This window comes from Phaenicophaeus curvirostris, chromosome 5, assembly GCF_032191515.1.
Source record: "Phaenicophaeus curvirostris isolate KB17595 chromosome 5, BPBGC_Pcur_1.0, whole genome shotgun sequence".
Lineage (NCBI taxonomy): Eukaryota > Metazoa > Chordata > Aves > Cuculiformes > Cuculidae > Phaenicophaeus > Phaenicophaeus curvirostris.
The window spans coordinates 1,132,679-1,151,002 of NC_091396.1; the positions used below are offsets into that span (position 1 = coordinate 1,132,679).

General features: G+C 45.8%; 1 protein-coding gene across 1 annotated transcript; it reads right to left on the reverse strand.

The window, feature by feature from the left end:
- Nucleotides 1-167: 167 nt before the first annotated feature.
- On the reverse strand, nucleotides 168-17,569 carry LOC138720620 (mitotic checkpoint serine/threonine-protein kinase BUB1 beta-like). The gene is made up of 23 exons (XM_069856967.1): nucleotides 17,412-17,569; nucleotides 16,452-16,511; nucleotides 16,065-16,209; nucleotides 14,944-15,140; nucleotides 14,667-14,842; nucleotides 14,368-14,561; nucleotides 13,671-13,765; nucleotides 13,087-13,313; nucleotides 12,702-12,811; nucleotides 12,186-12,280; nucleotides 11,854-11,906; nucleotides 10,900-11,010; nucleotides 10,586-10,670; nucleotides 9,618-9,720; nucleotides 8,335-8,621; nucleotides 6,799-6,989; nucleotides 5,559-5,705; nucleotides 5,292-5,404; nucleotides 4,634-4,795; nucleotides 3,474-3,616; nucleotides 2,963-3,134; nucleotides 2,501-2,607; nucleotides 168-645 (listed from the first exon to the last, which is right to left on the reverse strand). Exons 1-23 carry the CDS (start codon nucleotides 17,552-17,554, stop codon nucleotides 462-464), a joined length of 3,300 nt encoding a protein of 1,099 aa, XP_069713068.1. The 5' UTR covers nucleotides 17,555-17,569; the 3' UTR covers nucleotides 168-461.
- Nucleotides 17,570-18,324: the final 755 nt, after the last annotated feature.

An 18,324-nucleotide genomic window follows, 5' to 3' on the forward strand; every position in this document is an offset into this window, starting at 1 on the left:
CTGGTGCGTCTCTTCCAACCTGGTTATTCTATGATTCTGATATAAATTACAGAATCATTGAATCACAACGTGGGTAGCAAACCAAGCCTTTGGAAACCACCCGACAGTAACGTTTGACACAACAGTCGCTCTCAAAAATACAACTTTATTGATGAAACACTGATTAAAAGACCAACTAAACGCAGGACAGAGATGGTTCTGAGACAGCAGCGTGAACTGGGTATCAAACACATTAAGGAGCTACAGGAGAACAGGAGGGCCAGTTACAACAAGCGATTTTCTCTGGCAAAGTGCTCAGACAGAGCAGTTCCCAGCAGGTGGAGGCGGCTCATCTCACATCAGCACACAGCTACCGCTCCTTAGTGAGTCCCAGGTAGTGCAGAAACTTCTACAATCATTTGAAAAACAATAAATAAAGCTAACAAGAAACTGCTTTCCATAACACAAAATGGATTTGTCCTCTAGGGAATCACAGGCAGGTCAAGCAGGAGGGCAGCTAAGGATTCACAGAGACGTTCTTGGAAAGCGCTGTCAAACATGGCACCAAGTTCCTCTCTCAGGTCCCTCAGCAGAGGCACCGTGGACTTACCGCCCGCATTCAGAAGTTGCCCAAAAAGTTTACTCCAGAAGTCACCGTGAGGAGTCCTAAAGCAAAGAGAGCAGCTTTCAGTGAAACAGGACACGTGCAATAGGCCTGTCAAGATTTCCATCTATATTTGGCACTGGACACCCTGGGAAAATGAAGTCTGAAGTAATAATTTCACGCGGTTGTCATCCCAGAAGGATGGGATGGCAATCTGTGGTTTCAATACAGGCTAGGAGACAACGAGATTGGGAGCAGCCCTGAGAAGGACTTGGAGCTGGAGGAGAAGCTCCACATGAGCCAGCAACACGCACTCACAGCCCAGAAGGCCGATCGTGTCCTGGACTGCAAAACCAGTGGGACCAGCAGGGCGAGGGAGGGGATTCTGGTCTTCTGCTCCACTCTGAGACCCCACCTGGAGTTCCGTCTCCAGTTCTGGAATCCCCAACATAAGAAGGATGTGGAACTGTTGGAACAGGTCCAGAGGAGGCCACAAAGATGACGCGAGGGCACCTCTGCTGTGAAGCCAAGCTGAGAGAGCTGGGGTTGTTCAGCCTGGAGAGAGACCTCTTAGAGCAGCTTCCAGGGCTGCAAGGGGCTCCAGGAAAGCTGGCAAGGGATATTTTACAAGGGCCTGGAATGACAGGGTTTTGAGCCCCCTGGTCCAGTGGGAGGTGTTCCTGCCCACAGCATTGGGTAGAACTGGACTGGCTTTAAGATCCCTTTCATTCCAAACCATTCTAAAATTCCACAATGGCAACAAACCCCTCTCTCACCGATCTACCCACAACGTGAATAAAAAGTTAACCAACTCATTAAAGTCGCAGAAAACCGCTCTCAGAGCTAACCCTTTGCTCCTCAGCCTGGCACTGAAGGCAGAGACTGCACCACCGCTGACTACTGCAGCGCGTCTCTCTCGAGCCAGGAGCTACATCGGCTTTTGAACAAGTCCTCAGCCTCAGCTCTCTGGAAGTGACTCAGAGCAGCAGCAGCCGCAGAAGGAATCTGGCCTGTGCTACAATATAAGGCACTTTTCTACAACAATGAGATCACACAGAACCTGACAATAATAGCAACACGCAAGCCTTGAGGCCCTTCCCTTCATGGACTGAGGTAAGCAAGAGGCATAGCGGAGGTGGTTCCGTGTTGGTTAGGGCGTCTAAGGAGTCATGAGGGACAAAAATAGCCCTAAAAATTCAAACAGAGCTTCTATAAACTACCCGACAAACTGCACAGATGAATTTCCTTAAAATAGCGCAGGGAAAATAGAACAGCTAAAGCTGGAAGTGAAAAATCTCCAAATCCATTCTTGAATAATGGCAACATATAACCCCCTTCCATGAAAAACAGGTTGTCGTCCTTCTAACAACCTCACAGATGAAAAAACCCTTGCTCAGAGTTCACATTCTGCCTCTCCAGAAGTCTTTAAGACACTGACTCGGTGCTTTGCGTTCATTCCATCAGCTTTTAAGGAGATTTGGAGTAACCAAGTGCCATTGGCCCTAGAGGAACCATCCTGTGCTCTGCCTTGCACTTCCCCGGGGCTGTGGTGCTTTGGTGAACTGGTAGTAAGATCAGCGGCTCTACCAGCCAGTTCTGCTTTAAGTCTGCTTAAGACTTAAAAATAACAAGGTCCTTTTTTAAAAGGACCCAAGATAAGGATTCCTAAGATAAGGAGGTCACGGTTGTTGCATTTTACAAGTGCTCCAGCCCTCGGATCATCTCTGGGGCCTCCTCTGGCCTCGCTCCACCAGCTCCATGTCCTCCCTGCACTCTGGTCTAAAAGGACAGAAAAAGCAAAACCATCTCAACTGGACCGCTAGGTTCATAGTGAGCTTAGCGTTGGCTCCCACACAACAGCCACTACGCAACAAAGTAGTGTTCTTTCCCAGCAGCCTCCTCTGCAAAAGGACTTACTTGGACACATCGTGGTTGATTTTCCAGATGGAGTTCTCTTGATAGACCTGGACATGTTCCCCAAACAGCATCAGGTGGATGATATCTGCAATGCCAACCAGGTCTACCTGCAATCACAACAAACATCAGAAAGTTCAACTTCCATCAACGTCCGCAAGCCCCTGCTGCTGGTGCCTTTACACATCTCAGACCGAATTACTCTTCACATTAGAACCTTCCAGGCCTGCTGAGCAAGGAAGCTTCAGAAAGTATAATTCCAGTCTTCTTGTAGGTTCCTGAGTAAATGCAGCAGTGACAGGTGCTCAGGAGCACTGCTGGTCCCTTCACTTAACACCACAGACTTAATCAGATAAAAACCCTTTAGTCAGTATTTCTTGACTGGAGATTCCACAGTTTGCAGAATGTCCTGTAAGAACATAGAAGGAAACACAAACTAAGGTGTCCTGCTAAACATCCACTCACCTGATAAGGGAGGGAGCTCTTGGTCAGAAGCTGCTGTCCATGAGGGGTCTGAGATGTTGGAAAGCTGCTGGGCAGAATTCCTTGAGACTGCAGCCTCAAATCCAGACTGTGAGAGAAATCCACGATCTTCAGAGCTCTTGTCACCTCGTTACAAGCAAAATTGTCACAGATGCTGAGAAGAGGAAGCAAATGGAGTATAAGACAAGCCAACAAGCTTTTGTGTTTATAAATGTAAATTTGCAGCGTAGCAAAGGTGAGGCAATGCTCCCCTCTGATGGTCAGCGCCAGAACTACTGCTGGAAGGGTTGTCCCTGGATGGAGAACCAGCTGGCGATCTTGGAAGGGACCTCAAAGCCCATCCAGTCCCACCCCTGCCCTGGGCAGGGACACCTCCCACTGGATCAGGGGCTCCAAGCCCCATCCAACCTGGCCTGGAACCCCTCCAGGGATGGAGCAGCCACCCCTGCTCTGGGCAACCTGGGCCAAGGCTTCACCATCTTCCGCTACAAACCTGTCTCCCAAGAAGAACACCTCTGGACGCAGATCTCCATGGACAACCTCTGCTTTGTGGAGCCTCTCTACCACACCCAGAAGATTATAAACAACCAGTAGGATAACTTCCTCCATGATGGACGTGCAGCCATGAATTATATCCTGAAAATTGGGAATAAACATGTATCTATATGCCATTCTACCTTAGATTAAGTGAAATATTCATAGCTCACCTTTTCTCCTTACTCATGTGTACAGAGATAATAGTTTTACCCTAAATTCAGTACTACCAGGTCATGCTCGTGATCAGCCCAGCCAGAATTAAAAGATACACAAGCTCTTCAGAAACATTATTATTCAGAATTATAGAAAAGTTTGGGTTGGAAGGGACCTCAAAGCCCATCCAGTCCCACCCCTGCCACGGGCAGGGACACCTCCCACTGGATCAGGGGCTCCAAGCCCCATCCAACCTGGCCTGGAACCCCTCCAGGGATGGGGCAGCCACCCTGGGCAACCTGGGCCAAGGCTTCTGTACTTTCATTTCTTCCTAATGAAGAATTTCTTCCTAATGTCTCATCTATAAATCTTCTCCTTCCCAATTTAAAGCCATTCTCCCTCATCCTGTCACTACCAGTCCTTGTAAAAAGTCCTTCCCCAGCTTTCCTGGAGCCCCTTTCCGTACTGGAAGCTGCTCTAAGGTTTCCTCAGAGAATCTTCTTCTCCAGGTTGAACCACCCCAACTCCCTCAGCCTGGCCTCACGGTCCAAGGGCTCGAGCACCTCTGCTATCTTCGTAGATCTCCTCAGTGGGCAAAAGATCAGGAGAAAGAAATTGAACTGAAGGCTGGAACTCATTTAAAGATGTTGAGTTAAACAAGATTTTAGATGCAAATCGTGTTGTGGAATAACACATGGTTCCTGGCTCAGGTTGTTTAATCACTCACGAACACAGAAAATGTGAAAAATTGGTTCAGGTTTGTGATCAAGAAGCCAATCATCTACGATCGAGATGCCAGCTGTAGGGATACAATAGACAAACCTAATTTATGTAAAATAAAACCCTGAAGATCTAGATTGCAGGATTAGACATGTGAAGCCAGCCTCGGCAATGATCATAATGAAAAACAAAACTTGCTAAGAGTTTGTTTTCTACAATCATAGTTTGTTTCCCTGTACTGACCACAAGCGTGAAGCGATTTACATCCCTGTGCAGAACAGCGCAACCATCCTCAAACAGGTAACAGCTGCAATTCTCACTGAAGCTCTGGTCGAAGTCTGCGTTCAAACGCTCCTGTAACTGTTGCGTGATATAAAAATCCCACGGCACAGGCTGAGAATACACCTACAGGAAGGTACAGAAGGAGATTTATTTTTGGAATAAAGCAAGAATTGCTCATCTTCATATTCTTCTCATCTTTTTTTTCCTATCCACTTTTCCAAAGAAGACATTTTCCAGTCAGAAACTTTCAATCTGCATAAACAGAAAGAGACATTAGCCCATGGATCCAGCCTGTCCAGATCCCTCTGCAGAGCCTGGGCCCCTGGATCCAGCCTGTCCCGATCCCTCTGCAGAGCCTGAGCTCATGGATCCAGCTCATCCGGATCCCTCTGCAGCTTAGTGTCATCCAGGAACTGACTAAGAGTGCACTCAACCCCTTCATCCAGACCATCGATAAAGATATTTAACAGATCTGGACCCAACACCAAGCCCTGGGGACACCACTTGTAATCTGCCTCCAACTAGATTGAACTCCACTTGCCACCACTATATTTTACTTTACATTGGCCGAGGAGACTCTACCATTTCACATTTGTACAACCACCATCATATGCGTTACCTTTATTGCAAATCCTTTCGCATCCAACAGGGGAAAGTTGGCCAGAATAGCAAAAAGCATCTTGTATTCTTCGTTGGTCCAATATTCCCACTTGATGCAGTAAGTCTCGTTCCCTGTTAGGAAGGTTTACACTCATGAGCAGGCACAAGTGGTTCAAGTTATTCCCCATCTACCCCACGTCAAACTGGCGAAAGCGAATCCAAAGCCCGTTTCAAACCAATGAGAACAAACAAATCCCTTGTGCCGCAGAGCGTTTGGCATCCCTACCCAGCTCAACGTCCTTCTCCAACTCCATGAGAGGCAGAGTGCCGGCCTCCAAATGGAAGTCGGGAGAAGCAGTCAGTGATTCTGGCACAGGATCCAAAAGCTTTTTACGCTCTTCAGCGCTCCACAAGACCCGAGTTCCATCATCACCTAGGACGAGAATAGGAACAGATGAGCTGAAATGAAGGGTTGAGCCTTTGACTTGATTATATCTGTCAGGAAAATGTAACCTGGATATTCAATTTTTCTATCTGCATCCTGATTTATCACTTTTCAGTGACATAATCTCTTTCCAATAGTTCCTTGCTCTGTGAATGGAACACTCACATGAAACTCCCTCACGTACTCTCCCATCATGAGGTCTCAGTGATTTTACTGTAGTTTTGTGTAAAATGTGCATGCTTTGCAAGAGACCAAGCTCTGAAGCAGATCGGGGATGGCTGCTCAACCACAGCACAACTCAAACGCATTTTGCAAACTCATACCTCTTTTTAAAATCTGCGTCCAGAGTGATCAGTTCTAATTAAATTATCATAAACAGACATCAAAGGAGTTAAAGCAGGTTAAGAACCTTGATGACCACCACAAAACACAAGCCTAATTCCATAGGCCAGGCTTCAAAGGCTTCTTATGACCATTCCTGTTCTAACCATATTATGAAGATTTATAACAGAGAGGAACAAAGGGCTTTGCCTAGGGAAAAAGAAATGAAATTAAGTATTTAAGTACCAGAATTGTTTTCCTTTGATAGGAAACATGCTGTGAAGCAGCACAACAGTTAACAATAAAGAGTGCAAGTTTTAAACCAAAGGGATGCAACTTTCATTAGATTTCAAATTCACCTGTTTCAGTGCAGCATTTATCAGCCCACCAGGAGAACACACAGTGTGATTGCAGAGAGAACAAAAAAGTCAAGACAAACCAAAGCTTTCTGAGAAGTTCTCACTACCATCCAGTCCACATTTCTCATTTCAGAAGCTGATCTCATTACTCCTATGCCTCCCCTGCTTAAATATCTTAAATAACCTCTCCATCACCTTAATATTTACATCTTTTGGGTGCTGACAAGCGTGCTGGACTGCAGACCTTGCTACTGCTGCTGGCAGGGGAGACAAATTTAGTCTTGAATCACAGTTATGGGAGATACAAGGGAAGCAGAGCAGAATATAGGAAGGACAGGAAAAGCATCATAGTTTGGTGACAGCAGCGAGTTATTTGTTGAGTGAGACTCTGGAGTACTAACCAGTAGTGTTTTCACTGCCACCTCCAGAATCAGCAACCATTTCAGCAGGCAAGCTCTGAGCCAGCTCCAGTTTCTCAGGGACAGGCAGGTCTTTAATGGCGGAGATTTGTATAACAGAAGAAAGGGAAGACCCTGAGGAGACAGAAGAACCTGACGAGCGAGTATCTTCCCGGCTTGCTTCCATGATGGGGCTGTAAATAAAGTCATCAGTTATTCAGAAGGTCAGAGGATACAGTGCCTAGAGAACGCCAGCCTAGTGACTGTGAAGGGATACTGTGTGCTCCCAGACTGCTGTAACTTAAAGTCCTTTCCCATCCTTAGTAGAAACCCCATAAGTATGCCAGAGCATCATTTTAGCTTAAATGACTGCCCCTCACCACAAGAAGGATGTTGAGGCTCTGGAGCGAGTGCAGAGAAGAGAACGGAGCTGGGGAAGGGGCTGGAGAAGAAGAGGAGCGGCTGAGAGAGCTGGGGGGGTTCAGCCTGGAGAAGAGGAGGCTGAGGGGAGACCTCATTGCTCTCTGCAACTCCCTGAGAGGAGGTTGTGGAGAGGAGGGTGCTGGCCTCTTCTCCCAAGGGACAGGGGACAGGACGAGAGGGAATGGCCTCAAGCTCCACCAGGGGAGGGTCAGGCTGGACAGCAGGAAAAAATATTTCACAGAAAGAGTGATTTGTCTGTGGCAGAGGCTGCCCAGGGAGGGGGTTGAGTCCCCTTCCCTGGAGGGGTTTAAGGGCCGGGTGGACGAGGTGCTGAGGGACATGGGTTAGTGATTGACGGGAATGGTTGGACTCGATGATCCGGTGGGTCTCTTCCAACCTGGTGATTCTATGATTCTACTCAGAATTTTAGCCTACAGATGAATTTTATCTTCTCTTCCATTAAATTAAAGCTGCAACAGGAAAGAAACTGATTGTTTGTTACTCAGCCACCAGCATTCAGACCCACTGTTCTTCTAAAGCAGCTGATGGCTGGGTGGGAAATAACACTTGCTCTTCCTAATAACCCACATGGATTCCCAGGCAACTTATCAAGTAAACACCTTCAGCGTGGCATTCATGTTTACATCCTAACAGCTAACAAATCAAACTGTTCTAAATTAAGAAAACACCATATGACAGATGTTGTTTTTCTTTACACTGATAAGAAACAGGAGGTTGTTTGGTAGGTTCCCCCCACCCCCTCTCCAGCTTTTCTCCTCCAGAGCAGAAATCCAAACCCTAATCCAGGGAGGAACCAATGATTCTACTTTTAGTCTCTAGTTACAAAGGCAAAATGTGTTTATGAATTTCTGTGCAAGTTATTTGGTAGAAAAAGCATGGTTTTGCCCCACAGCAATGATGCTGAAAAACCAAGTGGGCTTGATATTATCTCTTAAATCTGCTCAGGGCAAAATAGCCATTTCTCAAGCTCAGAATCTACCTAGTCTATATATTCTGATCTCTTCAGAAAAATCAGTTCTTCAGGAACAGAATAGTAAACCCACAATCAACTGAAGACACAGGAAAAAAAACTTAAGATGTTGTGTTGTTAGTTACCTCAGTTTGTTTATACAAAGCGCTTCACCGTACGCTCCCTCGCAAACCAGGACCTCCTGAGTCAGCGGCGCACACTTGGCTTCTGGACAGTGTCCCTTCAGGACATCCTGGGAGAAACCAGGAGCTGGGACTCTCTGAGCTACCACGCCATGAAAGGGCGTCGAGGCCAGGTGGGCCGCCCGGACGAAGTCACACGTGTCTTCTGGGTTGGCGCAGAGGGTTTTGTTCTTATAGGAGCCGGTCACAATCGCATCTTCAGCCAAAGGTTCAATTCCATTCAGCTCATCCTGGAACAAGAAGGAAGAGACAGTGAAAGGCTGGCAGATTTTGGAAGTTTTTTGTTTTGATTAATTTAAAAGCTGAACAATTCTCTTTCTCTCCTTTCTTCCACCTCACCACCCTCCAACATGAATCTGACAATCTTCACATTCTCTACTTGCCATGCTCATTCAAGTAGGGCAATCAAACATTAACTAATACCGTTGCATGTTTCTCCGCACCCTACAGTGAGGAAAACCACTGTTTGGCAGGGCTGCCAAAGGCTACTTGGTACCCACCACCTAAGAAGGGCATTTCAGGTCAGTTATAAGCACAACATTCAAGTGTTTAGTAAAACGCTGGGCATTTCAGACACAGAACCATAGAATCATTGAACCATTTGGTTGGAAAACACCTCCAAGATTGAGTCCAATCATCCCTGTCCACTACTGAACCAGATCCCTGAGCACTTCATCTGCCTGTCTTTAAACCCCTCCAGGGCTGGGGACTCCACCAACGCCCTGGGCAGCTTCTGCCAGGGCCTGAGAACTCTTTCTGTGAAGGAATGTTTCCCAATATCCAATCTGAACCTGCCCTGGCCCAACTTGAGGCCATTTCCTCTTGTCCTGTCCCCTGTCACTTCGGAGAAAAGCCCAGCACCCACCTCACCACAACCTTTCAGGGAGTTGTAGGCAGTGAGGCCTCCCCTCAGCCCCCTTTTTCTCCAGACTAAACAGCCCCAGGTCCCTCAGCTGCCTCTCATAACCCCTCAGAACAAATCAGTTGCCTAAGATCTGGCAGATTCCTTACTGTCATCTCTCTATCGGCCACCCGAAAGCCTAATAAAACCACAAAGTTTCCAGTGTAATCTGAACATCCCCTGATTCAAGTAGTGCCATATCTGACAGAATCCTTGCTTATCTCCCATCTGGTCAGTCCAGGAGCCTCACTCTGTTCAACCGCAGGACATCTTATGTTGGTTTGTCCTTAGCAGGAGATCTGCTATGGGATAAACTGCTCCTTACACAGGTTTCCGGTGGCATGTTTTCCTTCGCAGTTAGAGAATCTGAAGGTTTACGAACATCAAGGGGACGCCAGGCATTTTTCTGTGTGTGACCTGCAGAACAACTAAGATAAAGTTACATCCAATTAAATATCTATTAGAGTAGCTTCTAATATTCAACAGAGATGCCTCTCAATGGTTTAAGCCTACTGACAATTTCAATCTACCACTTTCTACTACAGATTTCCCACTAAACTGCAGCGGATGCAGCTCTCCAGAATGATGAAAGTTTATACAGCACCTTAAAGTATAGTTTATATATAGTATATATATATATATATATATATACACATATATATAATCATCAAATGGTTTGGGTTGGAAGGGACCTGAAAACCCATCCAGTTCCACCCTTTGCCACTGGATCAGGGGCTCCAAGCCCCATCCAACCTGGCCTTCAACACCTCCAGGGATGGGGCAGCCACCACAGCTCTGGGCAACCTGGGCCAGGGCCTCCCCACCCTCACAGTGAAGAGCTTCTTCTTAATGCCTACTCTAAATCTCCCCCCTTCCAATTTAAAGCCATTCCTCCTCGTCCTGTCACTCCAGACCCTGGTAAAAAGCCCCTCCCCAGCTTTCCTGGAGCCCTTTTCAGTCCTGGGAGGCTGTGCCAAGATCTCCCTGGAGCCTTCTCTTTTCCAGGCTGAACAACCCCAACTCTCTCAGCCTGGTCTCATAGCAGAGGTGCTCCAGCCCTCAAGATCATCTTTGTGGCCTCCTCTGGACCTGTTCTCGATTGAGGAGGAACACCAGGGAAATATTTCCTCATCGTGGACTTTCCAAGTAGAGTTATTAAATAAAACAAAAAATACAAATACAAACAAAACCAAACAACACAAGAAGCAGTTACTGCTTTTCAGCTGCTAAAGAAAGTGGTTCAAAACTTCAAGTTTTCCCTCCCTTTGAAAGGTCTTGAACAAACAGTGCTACCTTGTATTCTGGTTTGCCAGAGCAGAGGATTCATCAAATATGGAGAAAGCCATAACAGGATCTGGTGCGGGAAGGAGATGGACATCTGTACAGAAAAAAAAACAGTGTTACAGCAACAGGTTTTCAACAACAGCATAACCAGTGCTACTTAACATTTATTACACAGCCTTAAAAATGCCAGTTCTAGCAGGAAGTTACAAAACTGGCATTTTACAAAAAAAAAAAAAAAAAAAAAGCTTGGTTTTGTCATGTTAGTGAGCCAAACTTTTACCACCACATTTTGTCAGCTGGCTTTCTCTTCTCACAATTCATACCTTCTTTCCCAAGGCTGATCTCATCCTTCTGTTCCTTCTGTTCATCTTTAGAGTCTACAAACACGTTTCCGTGTTGTGTAGCTGGGTCGGCATCACGAGACTGGATAATCTCTGCCAAGAGCAACAACAGTCAGTTCACATCAACAGTCAATTCACCCAGCACACACCCTTCCCAACAACTGAATATGCAATTTCTGATTGTATTCCTCTACCAAATCCTCTCAGGAAAGAGCAGGACTTCAGATTCTATCAATCAATGTTTGCATAAAGCTCTTCTAGAGATCTTAGTAAGGCTACATATATGAAAGTGTGAAGAAAGCTCTGGAGCTACTAAAAGAAAATAGGTCTTCTGCTTTAGAGTCACAGAATTCATTTATTTGAAAAAGATCTTTGAGATAGAGTCCAACCATCCCTGTCCACTACTGAACCAGATCCCCAAGCACCTCATCTGCGCGGCTTTTAAACCCCTCCAGGGATGGGGACTCCACCATCGCCCTGGGCAGCCTCTGCCAGGGCCTGAGAACACTTTCCGTGAAGAAGTTTTTCGTGATGTCTAATCAGAACCTGCGCTGGTGCAACTTGAGGCCATTTCCTCTCATCATATTGCTTGTTACTTGGAAGAGACCCACACCATAACCTCCTTTCAGCCAGTTTTAGACAGTCTCCCTTCAGCCCCCTTTTCTCCAAACTAAACAGCCCCAGGTCCCTCACGTTGTCTCTCAAGACTCGTTCCCCAGCCTCATTGCCCTTTTCAAACCACAACAGTTCTCAGTCCACAGATGCTCAGTCTTTTGCTGATTGTGATTAAACACACTCAACACTCAAACCTTCTTATTTTCATTCTTCTCATGCACCTAGACTTCTGCTTTTAGTTTGTTGCAGTCTTGCTGTTCATATAAAAGACTTCCCTTTAACACTATTTCATCCTTAATGGTGAAAAATTTAAGTACTTACCCTCAGAACAGGATGGTTTATGCAGCTCAGTATCCTCAGAGCCCTGGAATTCGCTGGGAAAGAAATGAACGTTTGTTATATTTAACCCAGCTTCACAAAACATAGGAAATATTGTAGGAAAGGAAAGCCAGGCTGACACAGGCTACTTGTAAGGAGTTCAGATCCCTCAGTAAATAATCAGAGCTGTGTAAAGACAGATGACAGATCATGGGGTGATGCCTGGGTGTACATTCCCTCTGCCAGCAGAAACTGGCTGCAATGAGTGATCCACACGACTCACAACTGATTATCCCCACAGTTTTTCTCATTGCTGGCAAAGAAAATCCTGTTACCTGTGCAACCGAGGCTGTTTCTCTCCGACTTCTGTTACACTGGCAGAAGTAACTTCTTGCAGTCCCAAAGGTGGTGAAGCTTCTGGTATCTCTGACTGTAGAAACAAAACCATATTTTGGTTGTACAGTGATGGAATCACAAGCCATGCAACAAGGTGTTCAACGCCAGGTTGGATGGGGCTTGGAGCCCCTGATCCAGTGGGAGGTGTCCCTGCTCATGGCATGGGGTGGAACTGGATGGGATTTGAGGTCTTTTCCAATGCAAACCTTTCTATGAAGTAACACAAGACTTGAAATCTTTGATTTACACTCCTACAGTGAAAAGGCATGGATTGCAGAGTGGGGAGAAGAGAAGAAATCCCTGAGTACACGCAGGTGATGTTCGCATACAATCCTTTCAGAAAAGAGCTTTAGAAGCGTTAGCCAAAGAGAAACCTATCAGATATTGTTCCTCCTTTGCTGCTTTTACTTAACATAGCAGCTACTTGTAAAATAACAGTTGAATAAAGACAATACCTCTTCACGGGGCTGTGGCTGCTTCTCATCTTTCTTCTTCAATTTCTTCTCCAGTTCCTCAATTTGCCTTTGTATTTCTTCCTTTTGCCGTGCTATGGCCTGCATCTCCTCTAAAGAAGAAAGGCTTTTAAGGCACAACACATTGCACATGTGGTCTATGGCTAAAGGTTGTATTATTTTTAAGAGGCTAAACACCTTGGTTGTCTTCCCCCTTTTCACAGTTTACAGGTAAAGCCATCAGATGTGTTACTTTCTCTACACCTCAGAGCAGTTAAATAACTAACCCAGCAGGGAAATAAGAGCAGCTGCAATAACAGAGCTGTACGCTGATAAGAAGTGAGGATAACGTTATGATTCCACCTTAAAGTCTCATTTTGAAGCATACCTTCAGCTTTCTTCTTTGCTTTCTTTCTGTAGATTTCAGCTCGGATCTCTTCCAATGAGAATTCTTCGACTCCAGCATAAACTTTATCCTTGCAGTACATCACCATCTCTTTCTTTTCTTGAGCATCCTGCTGACAATTCTGCACTCGCTGCAGCAGATCCTCCTCCTTCTTAGGTTTGCGAACGCTTAAAATGCAGTTTACGCTGGGATCGATTTTGCAGGGTGTCCTGAAAAAACACAGTTATTACTTGATCGTGTGTACTTCACTGCAACACAGAAAAGAAACAGCTAATTTCACAACCTGACTGTAGCCTTGGAGTAGATCTAGCCTGGCATTTCAGGTTAAGCAAGGAACTAGATTGGCTTTAAGGCTTTAACATATTATTATTCTATATATAAATATGAATCAGGCTCCCACATAATGAGCAGCAACAGTCAAATACTTCCCACATCCTTGTGCATGCCAGGAGCTTCCAGGTTGACAGATTTCATTCTTGTAGATCTAGAGGCTTGGCCACTTGGCAAAACGCATCTGAATTATACAAAGTAGCTTTGATAATTCCAAACGCAAACCACAGACTCACATGATTTGTCGCTGAGCTGACTCTTCCACATAGGGGGTGAAACTGGGTTGCGGGAAGGACCCTTCTGTGCTAGAACTGGCACTGCCGCGAGGACGCTGGGGAGGAAAAGGCAACGTTAACAGCTTGAAGGTTCCTTTTTAGACTCCATATTCCTCTCTACTCTGAATTTCCCTTTTCCCAGTGTTCGGCTCATTTGTGGTTTTTGTTAGTTACGAAAATTAAACCTGATAGACTTCTCAACGATTAATTAAACAAGATTAATTCCATTCTGATGCATAAGAAATTATGGAATGAGCAGGAGCACCTCAAAAAGCAAGATACACTACTCATCACAGCCCTCATCAGTACCCAGTTTCTGTTATTGACAGAGAATGCTGGTCAAGCTGGGTATTCTAGTTGCTCCTCTTTGTTTTGGAAAAGTGCAGTAGCCCTTATCTTTCAGCCAAGATTGCTCCAACTCTAGAATCCAACTACCTGATTTAAGAACCCTAGAGTTAAACTTTATTCTAGCAAGACCAGCTTGCTAAACTTGCATAGGTTACACAGCCCCAGACTCTTTGGGATGACCCATAGTTACAAATAGACACAAACAGCAGGCAAGGGAAAGAGAATACGACCTTTGTCTCAGGGATCAGAAGAAATCATCAACTTATACGCACCTTCCTCTCTTTTGCCAGTCTATTTTGAGATTCCTTACCCTGCCAGAGTTCCAAGGTCCTGCTTTTAGTTCATTCTCCTCAGACCTTGCAGCTGGAAGTCCCATCCACGGCTGTGATATAAGCACGGGAACCTCAGATCCAGAAGCTGAATTTTCATCAAACACTGCAAAACTCTGTTTATTTGGAAGCTGCTGAGATGTTACAGTCTGGAAGTTTCTGGTTGAGTTTGTGTCTGCGAGCAAAAAGATTCAACTTTTACCATGCTCAAGTACAAACTCCACAACAAAAAGATTTAACTCTTTCACTAATAACCTGTGGTTTCAGCAACTGAACTTACTTTTAAGCGCATCTCCGACACGATTAACTGGGGCTATCGCTTTCTTTCCCCTGACTTTTAGCTCTGCCAATGTGCTTCTCTGAGGCTCTGCAGGTTCTAGAAGGTCTGATTCTTGTTCATCAGGGGGGTCTTCAAGCCCCAGCAGTGTCTGCCGAGAAACACGGGTCTGAAACTGCCTAAGGAAGATATTGGAGAAGGCAGCATAAACTCGATTGTACCAGGTAACCCCTGAAGCACAAAAGACTAGCCCAACTCTTCCATTGAGCTCAAAGTCTACCTGTGAAAGGACTGGAGCTTGTCCAAAGGCTCAGCCTTGCGCTGAAGGCCTTCCTGGAATATTATATCTGCTTTCTTAAAGTTTCCTCTCGCCTCGAGTACTTCGGCCCACGTGATGTAGAGCATGGCCAGCGTTGTGCCGATTTCCTTGCTATGGAGGTAACTGTACAGATCCAAAGGCTCGTTACAGAAGTTGCCCTGGAAGAACCAAAGCATTCAGTAATCACAGAGGACTAGAAAGGATTCCAAGTTGATGCCTGCATTTTGATGCCTCTTGCAAAACCCCGTCGATTTCAACATGAGTCTTAAAGGAGCAGCCACAGACCAGGACATAAAGTTGTATCACGTCACAGCGTACAAGATAAAAAAGAGGAATTCAATAGGAGAAGAATAATAATGAGAAAAACCTCTGATGGCATTTGTCAATATTACTACCAGCCCCTTAATTCTAGCCTACACATTCGAAGTCAGTCATTTCTTATTATCCGTGATAATTCAATGATAGAACAACATCACCTTAGAATCACAGAATAACCAGGTTGGAAGAGATGCCACCAGATCATCAAGTCCAACCACTCCCACCAAACACTAATTCCCTATCAAACACTAGTATTCCCAAGAAGAGTCATTTCACTTTTAGATACAACGTGTTTCTTCTTGTTTTCAGAACTATTAAATCAGCTCAGAAAGCAAAATCTTGAGAAAAGCAGCTTTAAGATGACAGCAACAAGAACTATAGCAAGGAGAGAGAGTGGGACCAGAACATACGCAGCCTATGTTTGCTTAAACATAGAATGTGGATAAAAGACAGTTAGAAGTTAAAATAAACAGTAGGACAGACTAAAATATGTCTTTAAATCACTTTTTGTCCTTAAGTAATCAAGCCCTACTCGTTCAAACTAGCTTTCACAAAGCAAAAGTTATCAAGTTTGAAGCTGTCTAAACTGAACAATGCTAAAAAGATCCTGTTTATAATGAGAAATGGAAATCATGATAGGCTTGCAGAGGGACAGTCCCAGCACTGCACAGCTGTACAGCAGATGCTTTGACTGTTGCCAGAAAAATCAGCTTAACCGTGTGCAAACAAGATGACAAGTACGAAGACACAGTCAGAAAACTCACAAACTTGAGCCAGAGGTTAAGGTAGCGGGGGTCTTTGTAGTATCGCTGCTGATTGTTGAGGGCTTTCACCGCCCTTTCCAGTATCGCTGCGAGATTGCTCTCCTTGCCACCCTGGGGGAAGCTCTGCTCTGTCCACCTGACATACCTAGGGAGGGAATAAATTCCTAGGAAGGTGGTTCTGAACAAGGTACAAAACTTCTCTTTCTGTACAACATAAGGAGACTTAGAAACAAAACCTAAGGAACATAACAAAACACAACATATGTTGAAAAACCTATAAAAATTATCTTTTAATTAGTTCCTTATTAATTTAGAACATTTTTCTCCAAGCTTTTACAAGGATATCTGACTTTTGTATTCTTTCCTCTAAAATAAAAGGAAACCTACCGGTCCCAGACGTCCAGCGGGTCATCTCCAGAGTAAAATCGGATTTCTGATTCAAACTCCCTAAAAAAAAATAAATTATTATCCATGCTGCCTTTGCTCACTCAGGTGTCTTTGCAGTCCAGAGAAGAAACACACAGATTGGTTGCGCCTGCATTAATTATTTATCTCCTAAAAAACACTCTGCTTCAACAGATTATTGTGGGAAAGACAAAAAAAAGCTCTCCTCCTTGTGATCTTAGAATCATAGAATGTCCCAGCTTAGAAGGGACCCACGAGGATCACCGAGTCCAGCTCCTGGCCCTGCACAGGACACCCCAACATTCACACCGTGGGCCTGAGGCTGTTGGCCAAACACTTGGGGAACATTGTCAGGCTTGGCATTGCAAAAGCTTCCCTGGGAGCTGTTCCAGGGCTCCACCACCCTCTGGGGGAAGAGCCTTCTCCTGATGTCCAACCGAACCTTCCCCTGGTGCATCTTCCTGCCATTCTCTCAGGTCCCGAGAGAAGAGCTCAGCACCTGCTCCCCCTCCTCCCCTGGTGAGGAAGCTGTAGATCACAACGAGGTCTCCCCTCAGTCTCCTCCAGGCTGAACAGACCAAGTGGCTTCAGCCTCTCCTCATCAGGCTTCTCCTCTAAACTCTTCACCAGCCTGGCGGCCTCCTCTGGATGCTCTCCGGTTCCCTTCATGTATTTTTCTTAGCAAACTCATTTAAGAACACAACCAAACCTCCCTAGAGTTTGCTGTTTAAATGCTCCATCACAAATCTAAACCATCTATGCCACCCAGAGCATGTTGTCCTAAATACCTGCAGCATGACAGTAGCACAGACATCAGTTGCTAAACTCTGGTGTTTTATGCGTTCTTGAACGCCTGTGAGATCAGTACAGTCAAATAGGACATAGACAAATGGATAAGGAGGCAGGAAGAGAAGGAGAAAGAAGATGTCAAACACTGCTCACTGTCTTTTGAGCTGAAGAGCGGTGTGGGTGGAGGTCTCCTGCTGCGCCAGTGCCTCCTGCAAAGCAGCCATGACACGGCCCTGCCGCAGCGGCTGCACGTTCTCCTTGCTGAGCTCCCACTCATCGCTGTAGTCCTGCGACATGGCAGCCTCTCCTTTGAATTCTGCGAGAACAACAAAAAACAATAAAGAATTGATGCATTACGTGCGGCAGTGACCCAGAACCTGGCAGACCTTTTGTCCTGAACTCCACTTTCTGTGGAGCCACAGCCACACTATCCCATCAATGGCAACCATAGAATCATTAAGTTTGGAAAAGATCTCAACGATTATAAGTCCAACCATCAACACAACCCCACCGTGCCTGCTAAACCATCATGTCTACACCTTTTTTGAACCCCTCCAGGGATGGGGACTCCACCACTGCCCTAGGCAGCCTCACCAGTGCTTCACCACAATTTTTGGTAAAGAAATTATTCCCAATATCCTTTCTAAACCACCCCTGGTGCAACTTGAGGCCATTTCTTCTCATCGTATCCCTTGTCACTTGGGAGAAGGGCCCAGCACCCATCTCACCACAACCTCCTTTCCAGGAGCTGCAGAGAGCGATGAGATCTCCCCTCAGCCTCCTCTTCTCCAGGATAAACAACCTCAGGTCCCTCAGCCACCTCTCCTAACCCTGTTCTCCAGCCCCTTCCACAGCTTCATTCCCTTCTCTGGACACGCTCCAGCCCCTCAACGTCCTTCTTGGAGTGAGGGGCCCAAACCGAACCCAGGATTCAAGGTGCGGCCTCACCAGCGCTGAGCACAGGGGGAAGATCCCTGTCCCACTCCTGCTGGCCACACTATGACAACCTCCAAGCTGTTGTTGCCTTCTTGGCCACCTGGGCCACTGCTGGCTCACGCTGAGCTAC